Source organism: Saimiri boliviensis, chromosome 2, assembly GCF_048565385.1.
Source record: "Saimiri boliviensis isolate mSaiBol1 chromosome 2, mSaiBol1.pri, whole genome shotgun sequence".
Lineage (NCBI taxonomy): Eukaryota > Metazoa > Chordata > Mammalia > Primates > Cebidae > Saimiri > Saimiri boliviensis.
Genome location: NC_133450.1, coordinates 1,425,080 through 1,439,815, shown reverse-complemented (window position 1 = coordinate 1,439,815; position 14,736 = coordinate 1,425,080). Strand labels below are relative to the sequence as shown.

At 38.8% G+C, this 14,736-nt stretch overlaps 1 protein-coding gene across 2 annotated transcripts in view; it reads left to right on the top strand.

Moving 5' to 3' along the window:
• HMG20A (high mobility group 20A) overlaps window positions 1-14,736 on the top strand; it is a 71,695-nt gene that overhangs the window by 53,498 nt on the left and 3,461 nt on the right. For both annotated transcript variants that reach the window (XM_010330831.3, XM_074392617.1), the window contains 6 exons: window positions 1,891-2,103; window positions 5,649-5,781; window positions 6,574-6,605; window positions 11,919-11,994; window positions 12,695-12,910; window positions 13,587-13,729. In XM_010330831.3, coding sequence (XP_010329133.1) covers window positions 1,891-2,103; window positions 5,649-5,781; window positions 6,574-6,605; window positions 11,919-11,994; window positions 12,695-12,910; window positions 13,587-13,723 — 807 coding nt within the window. In that variant the 3' untranslated portion in view covers window positions 13,724-13,729. The remainder of the gene's footprint in view (window positions 1-1,890; window positions 2,104-5,648; window positions 5,782-6,573; window positions 6,606-11,918; window positions 11,995-12,694; window positions 12,911-13,586; window positions 13,730-14,736) is intronic.

Here is a 14,736-nt window from a genome sequence, read left to right as displayed (position 1 = left end):
AGGCGGAGGTTGCAGTGAGCCGAGATCACACCACTGCACTCTAGCCTGGGCTACAGAGCAAGACTTGGTCTCAAAAAAAAAAAAAAGCAGCTAATTTTTTCATCTATCCTGATAGCATTTTAAAAGATTGTAATGAATGCTTAAAGCTTCTTAAATAACCTTAAAATCCAAATAACTTTTTTTTTTTTTTTTTTTTGAGGTGGAGTCTTACTCTGCTGCCCAGGCTAGAGTGCAGTGGCATGATTTCAGCTCACTTGCAACCTCCACCTCCCAGGTTCAAGCTTTTCTCTTGCCTCAGCTTCCCAAGTAGCTGGGATTATAGGTGCATGCCATCACGCCCAGGGCAGTTTTTATATTTTTTAATGGAGATGGGGTTTCCCCATGTTGGCCCGGCTGGTCTCGAACTCCTGACCTCAAGTGATACACCGGCCTTGGCCCTCCAAAGTGCTGGGATTACAAGTGTGAGCCACCATGCCCAGTCCACAGTAGCTTCAATGTAACTAGGGTTTTTTGTTTTTGGTTTTGGTTTTGGTTTTTTTTAAACTAATACCAAATGCATCATTTGCCCAATGGTGAATTATCATACATTTTATATGTATTTGGAGGAGTAGAGTACTACAATTAGTATTTAGATGTTTTTATCCCTGTTTATTTATTTATCTTTCTCTTGACTGAAATAAGAATTCTTGTATCCATAAAACATTAACTGATAGGACTGTATGTATTTGTAAAATTAGAAAGTAAAATATGATGTACCTTAAATATTATTGAAAGGGCCCAAGAAGGCGGCTGTGGTGAGACATCAGTGTACCTCAGTCCTTTTCGTTTCTTTAGTTTTTTTCAGAGATGATTCAGTCTTTTGATTTAACTGGTAACTCAACATACAAAGACCTCCAACTACAAAATGTACATCTAGGCCAGGCGCAGTGGCTCACACCTATAATCCCAGCACTTTGGGAGGCTGAGGCAAGTGGACCACCTAAGGTCAGGAGTTCGAGACCAGCCTGACCAACATGACAAAACCCCATCTCTACTAAAAATACAAAAATTAGCTGAATGTGGTGCCGCGTGCCTGTAATCTCAGCTTCTTGGGAGGCTGATGCAGGAGAATCACTTGAACCTGGGAGGCAGAGATTGCAGTGAGCTGAGATTGCACCATTGCACTCCAGCCTGGGTGACAAGTGAAACTCTGTCTCAAAAAAAATAATAATAAAATAAAATATGCATCTAAAGGAACAGATTGTCAAGCCAAAGACCTAGTCTTCATTTCAGATATATTATTGAAATTTTTCTGAGATTTAGATACTAATTTAATATTCCATATGCTATCTGCTATGGTAAATAAACCAGTCTTTGAAAGTTATCAATGAGCAACTCCCTTCGTGAGTTATTTTTAATCTCTGCTACAACTTGTCTCTTCCTTTGCATGGTGCATATGACACCATCTTACTTTGATCTGCTGACAACGTCTGCCTCCCTGCCACAGTGCTGCATGTGCTGTTGTATTTCCCATTTGGATACTCTCCTGACAGGAATCAGGACCTGACAGTTGTCTGTGGGACAGTCATATCCATATGAAAGGTCAAAGTTGAGTGATCATGGCACCTCTTATGCTCATACGTTGAGATTAGCATAAAAATGGCCCATTAGCACAACATTTTGTGGTGTGGTACGTAAAAGAGTTTGCAAGTGAAACATCTGGAATTGCTCAAAAACTGCATTGCTGTCGTTTGTATAACACCTACAACAGATATGGAGAGCTTTGAATATCCAGGGCCAAATTGCAACTCTTAATCCTGTTTGGTTTGTTGTTTATTTTTGTTGTTGTTGGGTATTTGGGGAGGTGGTTGTTGTTTGGTTTTTGGTTTTTTATTTTGTTTTGTTTTGTAGCAAAGAAGTAAACGAGGAGGCTGGTCCAAAGGAAGAAAGAGGAAGAAACCTCTTCGAGACAGCAATGCACCCAAATCCCCCCTTACAGGATATGTTCGGTTCATGAATGAGCGTCGAGAACAGCTTCGAGCAAAGAGACCTGAAGTCCCATTTCCAGAAATCACAAGGATGTTAGGCAATGAATGGAGTAAACTGCCTCCTGAGGAAAAACAGGTACTTGTTCTTATTCCTGACCTTTTGTTTGGTTTCCATTATATCTCAGAAATAACTTCTATAAGAAAAGCAAAGAGGATGGACAGTTGATTCTGCAATTTTGTCACAGTGCCTGGGAGACCAGAATAACAAGGTCCATCATAGCAATTTTCTCTAGCTTAAACTATTTGCTTGAAAGGTGTGAGCAGGAAAGGAGTCTAGGACGCCCCTCAACCAAAGCAGCACACTTTTTATACACTGAGTTCACATAAGATTTTTTTAAGTGGTTCAATGTTAAGAAATAAAGGAATCTGTCAATAAAATGTATTCCATTGAGTTAAATGAAGTCTTGAATTAAATGAGAAAAAGTTACTTGACCAATTTCTGCAGTTCACATAAGATTTTTAAGAAAAAAATGTTACTGCTTTAATGCATTTTTTTAACCGGCGTTCTGGCAAATTCACCTACTATGGAAAATAAAGCAAGAACGACTTGAATTCTTTCTCCTCTAGGACAGAAACTAACCTGATTGCCAAACTGAAATAAATCCATTTGTTATAGAGAGTTTTGAGGGGAATTAAGGACAAGATAGCCATGAGCTGGTTGGAATACCATTAAAGCAGAGTAATGGTCATGACTGTGGGAGTTACTGTGGGTTAAAAGTTCCCAGCATTCCCAGCATCTGAAAGATATCTATATTTATTTTATGTCTTAAACTCTTTTATGACTTACACTTTTTGAAAGGCTTCCAGACACTAAGACCAAATTGAAAAATACTCTCCTGGGAATTAATTGAATTCAGAAATTTTCAAAGAGATCGGATTAAGTTGCAACTTGAAGCTCTGTGTTTGTGGTGGCAAGCTAGCGGAAAGCAGTGAATGTCGTCCATTGTTTTGGCGTCACTGTAGAAAAGGATAGTGTGCTGTACATACTACGTTATTCTCTTCTTTTTTCTTTTGCTTTATTAGTAAATGCATGCTCATTATTTAGATTCTTTTCAGAAAATACAGAAGCATATAAACAAAAATGCAGAATCAACAGTGGTTATCTCGTGGGATAACCACTGTTACATAAGACAAAGGTTTTGTGTTTGCTTTTGTTTTTTTAATATTTTATTTGGAAATAATTCCAAATGACAAAAAGTTACAAAAACATAAAAATAGTACAAGGAACATCCAAACACTCTTTGCCCAGATTTATGTGTTAACACATTTTATTCCATTTCTCCATTTGCATATGCAATTACAATATGCTGAGTCTTTCTTATACTTTTGCATGCTCAGTCTTTCACATACACACACACACACACACACACACACATGCATGTGTGCATCCAGACACACACAAAATTTTGTTTTAGTCATGTGAGGATAAATTATATACATTATAGCCCTTTACCCACAGAATATTTCACTGTGTATTTCTAAGAATATTTTCTTACGTAACCATAGTATAGTTATGAATTTCATAATTTTGTATTAGCAGTACTTTAATCTGTCATCCATATGTTGGCCTAATGTCATTTCTTTATAACATTTTTTCCTTTCAGTACAGATTCCAGTCTAGGTTTTGTGTTTACTAGTCTAGTCCCTTTAGCTTAAACTGGGATGTTTCCAGTCTTTGTCTTTTATAACATTGATTTTTTTTTTTTTTAAATACAGTTCCCTTCTGCTTTCCTTACTTCTTTTACTTTTAACAGAACATTGCTCATTGTGTACGTTTCAGATGTTTCCTTGTGATTAGATTAAGGTTATGCATTCTTGGTAGGATTAGTTGCATAGGCAGTGGTGTGTACCCAGTATATCACATGTGCAGGTACACAGTGTTCTTTTGTTTCTCATTGGTAATGTTAATTTTGCTTACCTGGTACATTATTTAAATTCTTTTGTCATTAATAAGTAGTCTAGGGGGAGACAATTTAAGACATGCAAATAGCCTGTTCTACATCAACATTTTCCCCTAGATTTAGCATCCATTGATTATTTTTGCCTGTTTTAATCTTTATCATTATGGTTACAACGTGATGATTTTTCCAACTCCAGCACTCACTTCACATTCACCAGTTAGCCTCCAGCATTCTAATCTTAAGCAAGATCTCAGCTTACGGCAACCTTGACCTCCTGGGCTCAAGCAGCCCTCCCACCTCTACCGAACCTGGCTAATTATTTTATGTTTTACAGAGACAGTGTCTCATTTTTTGCCCAGGCTAGACTGAGACATCTGGGCTCAAGCAATCCTCCTCTTGCCTCAGCCTGCCAATATCCTGTGATTACAGATAAAAGCCACCATGCCCAACCTCTACCCCCATTTATTTATTTGCTTGTTTGGTTGGTTGGTTGGTTGATTTTTTTAGACGTAGTCTTGCTCTGTCGCCCAAGCTGCAGTTCAGTGGTGCTATTTCAGCTCACTGTAACCTCTGCCTCCCAGGATCAAGTGATTCTGTAGCCTCAGCTTCCCAAGTGGATGGGACTACAGGCACACGCCACCATGCCCAGCTAATTTTTGTATTTTCAGTAGAGATGGGGTTTCAGTATGTTGGCCAGGCTGGACATGAACTCCCAACCTCGGCCTTCCAAAGTGTTGGGATTACAGGCATGAGTCACCACACTTGGCTCCTACCCCCATTTATTGTATTTCTGTGTTAGCTATTATTATTGGCATGGTAACAAATCATTGGTATTATGTCTATTATAAATCATATTAATTGTAGTATGAATTTTTTCTACTAGTTTATAATTTATTACTGTACTTTATTATTTTGGTGCCTAAACTGTACCAGATTTGGCCAGTTGGGTATCCCCTACATCTGGCTCTGATGTGGGACAAGGTGTTTCACGTAATTTCGGAGTCTGTTTTCTGTTCATTTAGAAGCTGTATTTTTATACTTTCTTATACTATTTTTGGTGAATGAAAAGGGCAAGGCATTGAACAAAATAATCCTGGTAGATCAATGAACTTTGTCTAAATAATTAATAGCACAAAGCAATCAAAGCATATAGATACAGGTTCTCTCAGAGTAGCCATTTTTAGGTCCCTAGGATGAGGTCATTCTTTTTATGTTCTTTATGTCTTCCAGCTTCAGTGTTCCAATCTTCTGGCTCTGAAAGGGCCAATTGATAGATGACATCATCCCCTCAAAATGGGCTGGAGACAGTGAAACAAAGTAATATTCTATTCCTTCCCCTGGGAAGACTTAAGTGTGCCTATGTGGTACGCAGATCTCAGGAGGACTCTAGTGGCCATGTAGTTCTGTCTGTAGGGTTAGAAGAAGAACTCTAATCATCTTCGTGAATTTTTTATAAGAATGATCTCAATAGAACTTGTCTTCTTTAAGTTAGAAAAGGCAATAAATAGTCTGAAAACTCATAATGACCTATTTCTTTTATAATTGAGAGGTTATATTCTATTCATACAACTCTTGTTTTTCTGATTCTTTTTTAAGTTATATTCGCTATACTCTTTTCTGTCCATGTTCTAATTGTCCTCTGTTTTCTTCAAATAGGTAATTTAATTTTATTTCAATAAGATCTCATTTTCTTGAAAATAATTGTGCATTTCTTTCCCAGCGCTACCTTGATGAAGCAGACAGAGATAAGGAGCGTTACATGAAGGAACTGGAGCAGTATCAGAAAACTGAGGCCTACAAGGTCTTCAGCAGGAAAACCCAGGACCGTCAGAAAGGCAAATCTCATAGGCAAGGTATGAGAACCAGAACCAAATGTACCTGTAGTTTGTTGTGGGTGATGGAGTGTCATAAAGTCAGCTGTTAAGAGTGGTAACTATAAAAGATGCGTTTCTGTTGTCCCTCTACTATCCAGTATTCACTTACAAGCATTATCTTGGAATTTTATTTAAATCACATTGCTGTCTTCTGTGATACTTAGCAAAAAATAAATAAATAAAAATAAAATCACATTGCTCTCATTTAGAAATTTCAACTGGATTTTTGTATCTGTCATCAATGATTTTGGCTTGTCCTCCAAGATCCCCGTGAGTTACCTGCCCTTCTTCTCCTGATTCCCAGTTTAGGCATTTCTCTGCCTATAAGCAAGTATGTCTACAAAATTATATCAGTAACTTGCCTTTAACACTTCTAAGGCATTCATGTGTCATTCTTTGGCGCACTATCCACAGCTAGTCTTTTTTCCCTTAGCCATTGCACCTTTTGTATACTTGGACATCTGCCTGCTAACATTACAGATGTTGTGCAGGCAGTCTTTGGTCTGTGTCTCCCGTCCACTCTTCTACCATTTCTCCTCAAAGTTAAGAACTGTGTTTGCTGTTTCTTTATGCCTAATTATTTATTCTGTAGGTATGGGGTTCCCTTATTTTTGTTGGCTGACTGATTAATAAAGCCTTAAGGAAAAATATCATATATTATGAGAATCTACATATACCAGCAGGTTTTGTAGTTTGGCACAGTCATACACTTGGGTTTTGTTATTGCTTTCTTTTTAAATTTAATAATCTCCTATTCTTTCATATTTTTAGATGCAGCCCGGCAGGCCACTCATGATCATGAGGTAATTAGCCATCTGTCTGCATAGTGTGCATATATATATATATATATATATATATATAGCTTTTTGAAATGCTGTTGGATTTTTTTTCTGAATGAATGGCAGAGTATTTCCTATCCCATAACTCAGATTAAATGAGATGCTTTAGCTTGGGGTTCTTAGCATATGGCAGACACTTTGTGTGTCTCTCCTCCCACTTGGTTCAGCCCCATGTAGCAATGAGGGCTAGCTGAAAGCTGTAACTGGACCATAGTTTATCATCACCAAATACCTTAATCTGACTCTCAAAAGTTATTATTTAAAGAATCCAGCATTTGGTTAAAATGAACTGTTCAACTACAGTGTCGAAGAGCACAGGTGACAGTATCTCAGTTCTTACAACCCCTTTCCTGTTCCCTCACTTCACTAGCACATGTTTGTATACTGGCCTCTCTCCTCCCACTTGGTTCAGCCCCATTGATAGGATTTAGGCCTATGCTTCTATGCATGTATGGGATTTAGGTGTGTGTTATTTCAAATTCTGTTTTCTCCTTCAAACTTTTCTTGTTTTCTCCAACTTCTTAACCTTCGTATGGCTCTCTATACTTCTCTTAACATGCTTAGCTGATTTGACCTAGGGGTTTTGAGGTAATTCGAGGACACACACTCTTTGGCTGTAATCTCTGCGACATGTACAGTCCAGTTTCCGTCTTTATATCCAAACCCATACCACCTAGCATGATACCCTTGCCTGGAGAAGGTATTTTGTAAATAATTATTTTTGTACAAGAATCTATTCAAAGTTGACCTAAAATAACTGGGAATTTGAACAAAATTAATTTTTTACATGTATTTGGTTTTTACTAAATCAAGGAAATGCTGATTACCTTAAAACATAGAGAAAAGACTCAGATTCACAGGTCAAATAAATGTTATTACCATCCATGAATTATAAAGTGAGAAGATAGTAAATATTTGCATTTTATTCTTCAGCTAAATCCCATATAAGTGTAATTATATATGACATTCTATGTTCTAATTAGGATAAAATGTTACAGTTTTATTTTGCTGGAGAAACTTTGTATATGTTCTTTGTATTTTAAATCATAATACTGCAAACTTTTCATGTTAGCAGACATTTGTATAATTACTTCTCTCTTTGTCTGTGTGCCAGCTATCAATATCATGAAATTTCCATACTTCTTTTTTCCTCTATTTTATACCTTCTCTATCCTTAAACAGTTACCAAAGAGAATTAAGAGAGTAATCTGAAACATTATATCTCACATTTTCTAATCAGTCATCTGAATAGATGTCAATGATCTGACTCACTTCATCACTGTGAGTTTTGCTGGCCAAACTATATGTAGCATTTTTGTCTTTGGTAAACTTGATAGTTGCAGTCAGAGAAGACGTAGATTTAGTCTGCATCACAGAACCTGCTACTGATGATTTGAGAAGTGGAGATACATGATGACATGACTTTCTGTAATTTGATATTAATTTCTATGATTTTTGAAAAGAAGTGAGTCTCTGTGTATTTCCCTGTTACAGGATTAGACACGTTAAGCCAAACCAAAAAAGGAGTAAGTAGATGGAGAGCCAGCAGTTGTTCTTATACAGTAGGTTCTGTAAATCTGTGTATGTGTATGCCCACAGGAGGCTAAAGCTCCTTTAGTAAGATTGTTGACCCAATTAATGTCCCTCACTTTATCAATTTTTATTTTTCACTGAATGATAATGTTTCCTAAATTAGGTAATTTTAGAACAATTGCAATATAAAAGAACTGATTTGAAAGTTTTAGAACTGTTTTTAAACATTGTTACCCAGTAACTTTTTGCATATAACTTCTTGGTATAATAAGAGTTCAGAGAAATAGAAAGCACTGTGGGGGAAAAGCAGCCACAGGGGGAACCCATGGAAAGGAGTAATTGGAGCAGGGCCTAAAGATGACCTAGGTTTTGTGGGGACCTCAGAGTGGGTAAAAGCGCTCGAGCAGAGGTATGAGTAAGTTTTTAATAAAAGAGCAAATACCTGGCAGTGTCAAAGACCAAAGATCCGAAATACATACTGGTTTCCCTTTACTTGTCCTATGAGGAGTAAAACACTGAGACCTCAGTGATCCTCTCAACTGACCACCTCATTTTGCCAGTGAGGAAAGTTACTTGCCTAAAACAGTATGTAGAATGGAAAGAATTACCCAAAATCACTTACGGAATTAAACTGGAGGCAGGACTGACGGAAACCCAGGCCTTCTCTGTCACAGTCTGGCTTTCTTGGCAGCACAGTGCGATGCTACATAGCATAAACTTCAGTGTTGAAAGTAAAAAAAGGGCCTGGTTGCCCAAGATATCAGCAAAATTTGTTGCCAGTTAAGTAAAAAACTATCTGGTTTGTGTATAGTGAAGAAACCTATTGTATTCCTAAATGAAACTTGGATCCTAAGTCACTGTTACCAAGGCAGGTACTGGAGGGGGCGTGTTAGCACTAAAGAAATGCCGTTCTGACAGCAGTGGGGCACTTCAGGCTGGTACACAATATTAAGAGCGTTCCCCAAAGTAAAAGGCTCTTGAGAGAAGCACATATCACACCCTTTGAAATTCTGGCCCTGATCCTAGATCACAGCAAAATCGGTTCAGTTCAAAAAAGCCTCTTTTCTCTTAACCTCCACTCAATATATAAAATGGAAAATGAAAGTGCAGAATATTCTTGTTCCTCTCAAATGAAAAGCCAGCCCTCTAGACCCAAGAGTTAGCTGGTATTACTCTCAAGAAAGTGTCTGTATCTCATGTGAAAACCAAGATAGAAACAATAATTTTGTGTTTCTCCTTTAATTTATGAGAAATGACAAAATGACACTCAGCCTGAACAAATTAGACCCTTTCAGTGAAGAGGTAATCAAATCCTTATGATTTTGATCCCTTGAGCTATCCTTGGAGCAGCTTAAGTACATCCAAGCCCCCAGGAGGATCCTCTCCATGCCGAGAAACGTGCTCAGTAATGGAAGAGCGCTGATGGTTTTTATTACCACTCTTCCATTAGGTAAAATTTCTCTGTTACCTTTCAGAGACAGAACAGTTTCTTTTAATTGCTTTAATGTTTCTTGTTCTGCACTCTAAGAATCTGTACCAAGGGGCAGTATGTTAATGCACCAATGTGATGCTGTCCTCTGCCCTTATGTAATTAGCTTGGTTTGGACTGCTCTGGCAAAGAAGAGAAAAGATTTACGAGTCTGAAGAGAGTCAAGACCTTGGAGAGGGATCTTTGTACCATGGTAATGGGAACCCAGCATCTCCACTAACCCATCTAACTGGCAGACGAGACATATAGCTAGGTAACTGATCTCCTGGAACTGCAGTTAAGCTGGAGACTGAGTAAGATGGGATGAGAATGCCCTAAGCTTTTATGCTAAGCCACCTGTGGACTTAGGTTGGATCTGTCACGCCTTGTGCGTGTTGGGATTATGTGTCATAGGTTTGTTTTCCTGCAGCAGCCCAGTCACAGTTACAGCACATGGGAAGCCAGCAGGTTTGAGAGAAAGCCACTGCGAAACATGGCTGAGATCCCTGCTGGGTGGAACCAGCCTTTCTTGTTCAAACGTTAGTTCCCATTGAAATCTCCTGGGAACTGGCTTGCGGTAGAGCTTTGCATGTTGAAACCTGGGACTTTCAATTGATCGTTTTGTTGTTTATTTTCAAATTGGTCTGAGAAACTTTTCGTTCATTAGAAAGAAAAATATAAAGTAGAAATTAAGTGCTCGGAAATGACATCGTTTTTCAGAGTCCATCTTAAGTGTCTTGCTCAGCTGCCATTGGCAGGTGGTTCACACAGCCTAGCCCCCTTACTAGGCTGCCACCATTATGAATACAGGAGCTCGCTGAGGTGTCAGAATTCCCTCTTCAGCTGTAAACTGCTTAGCTTTTCTACTGGGCACCAAGTCATTTTTGTGTTCAAAGATTTAAAAAAGTAGTGGAGGTCGGGTGCGGTGGGTCAAGCCTGTAATCCCAGCACTTTGGGAGGCCGAGGCAGGTGGATCACCTGAGGTCAGGAGTTCAAGACCAGCCTGGCCAACATGGTGAAACCCGTCTCTACTAAAAAACACAAAAAAATTAGCTGGACATGCTGGTGAGCACCTGTAATCCCAATGACCCAGGAGGCTGAGGCAGGAGAATTGCTTGAACCTGGGAGGCAGAGGTTGCAGTGAGCCAAGATTGCACCACTGAACTCCAGCCTCAGCAACAGAGAGACTCTGTCTCAAAAAAGAAAAGAAAACCAGTGATGACAAGAGTAGGAAAGATACATTCTATCTAGCTTTAAACAATTTTTGTATAGGAATGAAATCTAGGTATTATATTTACATGTTTTTCATGTTATAAAGGTCTTGGGCTCTTCTTAAGGTTTCTCTAGCAGCGTCTTCAGTTCTTACTTCCTGCCATTTTACCACCTTCGTTATGGAAAATTTTGAACATTATGCCAAGACACTTAAAATTAATACTCACAATGCTTTCAACTTCAAATGCATTGTAGAATTCACAGCCAAAGCATCTTGAATTATCGACTTTATTCTTAAGGATCATTGTGGAATATATTTTGCAGTGGTCCTGTGAGGCTTTTTAATTTTTAATGGCTTACTGGTGAATTAATTTTAGGCTTTGTTATTTTGTATCTCACATAATCCTTTGCTTTCCAGTTTTTAGAGCTTGTTTTTTTTTTTTGTTTTGTTTTGTTTTGTTTTTTCTGATTTCTTGGTCTTGTATGTTTGTTTGTTTATTTTTCCCGAGTCTAAAGAAAATGTAGAAGACCCCAAAGATAGGCTGCCTCTCATTAGTAAATAGAAGTACCAGTCGAATATCATATTTATTTTTCATGGCAGGCAGATTTCTGCTTCAAATTCTTATCGTCCACTCTGCAGATTTATATTATGTAATCTTAGGGAGCATTTTACATGCATAACTAAAAAAAGTGACTGGGGAAAAAACTACTCTTTCTCAGTTCCCGCTGCAGTCACTTTCACAACTGTATACTGTTGACTGTTCAAAGAGTAAGGCTAAGAAATGGCTTCAGATTCTCCATTAGGGAAATTTGTGTAAGTTTGTTTTAAGGTTTCTAATTGCACAGTAGTTGTACGCCTGAGAGAACTGAATACTTCACCTGCTTAAGCTCTGTGAAAGTTGGATTCCAGTGAAAAGGTGAATACATTTCCCTCAGACTCACCTAGACTGATTCCTGCTCACCCTACTCTTTCCTTAAAGGAGACATGATCGTTGTGTCTTCAGGCACTATTATTTAATTTAGCTTTATTAAGAATTAACTGTTTTGTTCCTCTTGATTCACAGAAAGAAACAGAGGTGAAGGAACGGTCTGTTTTTGACATCCCTATATTTACAGAGGAATTCTTGAACCATAGCAAAGGTGATTACTGAAGTTTCTTTCCATGTTTCTCAGATTTTTGACAGGGGATTTCGTTCTCAGAAGAAATTCATTGCTTAAAAGCAATGGTAGTGATATCCCTTCTTAGGACTAGTCTAGAAGAAGAACTGCCTCCCTTTCACTCAGTGGTAAAGGTAGCTACTCAAAGACCAGTGAAGGAAAGCTAGGCCATCGTTGTCAAAGCTTCTTTGGTCTCTAGATCAAAGGAAATAAATGCAATCACAGATTCATTCGTTTTGAGACCATTAGCCTGGAACCTTTCATACAAACAAAAACTTACATGGGAGTCCAAAATATAAAATAAGAACAATTCTGATCCCACTGTAGTGAAGATTGGAACCCACAGCTGTGGTTGGCCAGTCTCCCAGGATCCCGCTGTAAAACCCCTCAGGCTTCTCATTGTACAATTTTGTAAAGCAAAAACTAACAAAAAAATACTGGGAATTGAAACTGTTGCAGTCTTATGTATGGAATATGACTAGCTTTAAGAATTAAAATAACTCTGGGGAGCCACGCATTTCACTGCTGAAATTGCTATCTGGAATGCCGTAATGAGAATAGGGAGATGAGGTGGGGCAGCTAAATCAGAGGCAGCTAAGCAGAACTTCCCTGTAAGAGTCCTTGGGACTCCTCAGAGACTCCTCCTAGCGCCACATGTGTTCTGTGGGATGTGTGTCCTCAGCTCGGGAGGCAGAGCTCCGCCAGCTTCGCAAATCCAACATGGAGTTTGAGGAGAGGAATGCAGCGCTGCAAAAGCACGTGGAGAGCATGCGCACAGCAGTGGAGAAGCTGGAGGTGGACGTGATCCAGGAGCGGAGCCGCAGCACGGTCTTGCAGCAGCACCTGGAGACCCTGCGGCAGGTGCTGACCAGCAGCTTTGCCAGCATGCCCTTGCCGGGTAAGTCCTCCTGCCTCGGGACTGCCAGTGACAGGGGTGTGTGTGTGTTGTGAGCAGTGGGGTGCTACTTATGTCTGCACTCGTTTGGAGAGGTCGAAATCTCCAGAGGAAAATTATTTAAAATACGTTCGTTCTTCTCCAGACTGGGTCATACAATAGAACGTCAGGATTGGCTAAAGTCATCCAGTGTCTCAGTGTCTCTGGTCATTCAAATGTTTGTCCATTTATATTTTAGTATCTGTTTTCCTTTATTTTAAGCTTAATTTGCTATCCAGAACACGGGAAACTAAGTAATCTTGAGGAGGGTACTTCCTTTTATGTATGTTTGTTTGCTTTGTATTTGTTTTTGTTTTAACGGGAAGGAAGAGAAAACGAACACTGATATTTCTTACGTACACTTTCATTTTGAGGATAGTCATAGCAGAAAGCTGAGAGAGTCTGTAACCTTCTGTTACACGCAGCTACTCATATATACTATACAGATATTATATAGCCCATCTGTTTATTTAGAGTACGTGGATTGACTTCATTTCTTTGAGATCTAAAAGTCTCTCTTCTCAAATTAAAAGCACGTCTCTGGAGCAGACCGCATTAGAATCACTATTTCTTTTAAATCATGTTTTATGGTAAAACTGAATAGGGACGATTTTCTTACTTTCTTCTTATCTCACCTCAGGAAGTGGAGAGACACCTACAGTGGACACCATTGACTCATATATGAACAGACTGCACAGTATTATTTTAGCTAATCCCCAAGACAATGAAAACTTCATAGCTACAGTTCGAGAAGTTGTGAACAGGCTTGATCGTTAGGGAATGGTGAGTGCTCACTGATACTTATATGCCAGCATATCATCAAAAATAAGATGTCATCAGACTTTATCAATACCACTAAAACCCTGGGATTACAGTGGATGAACGAGTGGAGACTTGGTTAAGATTCCCGTTGCATGGTTGTTAAATGTACTAAATAATATTAGAAAACAAAATCACTTAGTCCCAGCTACTTGGGAGGCTGAGGTGGGAGGATTGCTTGACTCCAGCAGTTCAAGTCCAGTGAGATCCCATCTCTTAAAAATAAAAGAAAACAGAATCAAGACAGTTTTTTCTCATGCTTCCTTCAGAATGGTTTAGTGGAAAGAGCATGGTCTTTGTGCCTTGACCCCAGTTCTAGCTCTGTCACTTACCAGCTATATTCTTGGGCTTTAGTGTCCCAAAGGGTTTTGAAAAGTGAGTGGAAAACTTAGAGGAAATTATCCCTACAACAGCACTCAGAACAAAATAAATATATAACTTAATTTTTAATCTTCCTTTTCTCTGGAAAATACTAATGATAATTTAGAAGTAGTCGGTGAGACATTGTATCTTTGTGAGCCTACATAAGTAGGGAACTTGTATATTCACCACTCAATAGCACAGTGACTGTTGTCTGTTAAATGTTGATGTGAACTCACAATACAAATAGGTAATTATCTGGTTTTAATAGATTAAAAAATAAACTCTTCAGCCAGTGCAATGGCTCATACCTATAAGCCTGCCACTTTGGGAGGTCAGAGCAGGCAGATCGCTTGAGCCCAGGAGTTCAAAACCAGTCTGGGCAACATGACAAAACTCCATCTATTAAAAAAATACAAAAAATTAGCTGGGCATGGTGGCATGCCCTTGTGGTCCCAGCTACTTGGGAGGCTGAAGTTGGAGGATCACTTAAGCCCAGGAGGTTGAGATGAGTCTGCCGTGAGCCATTATTGCATCACTGCACACCAGCCTGGGTGACAGAGCAAGACACTGTCTCAAAAAAATTTTTAAGTAAATTCTTGGTGGGGCAC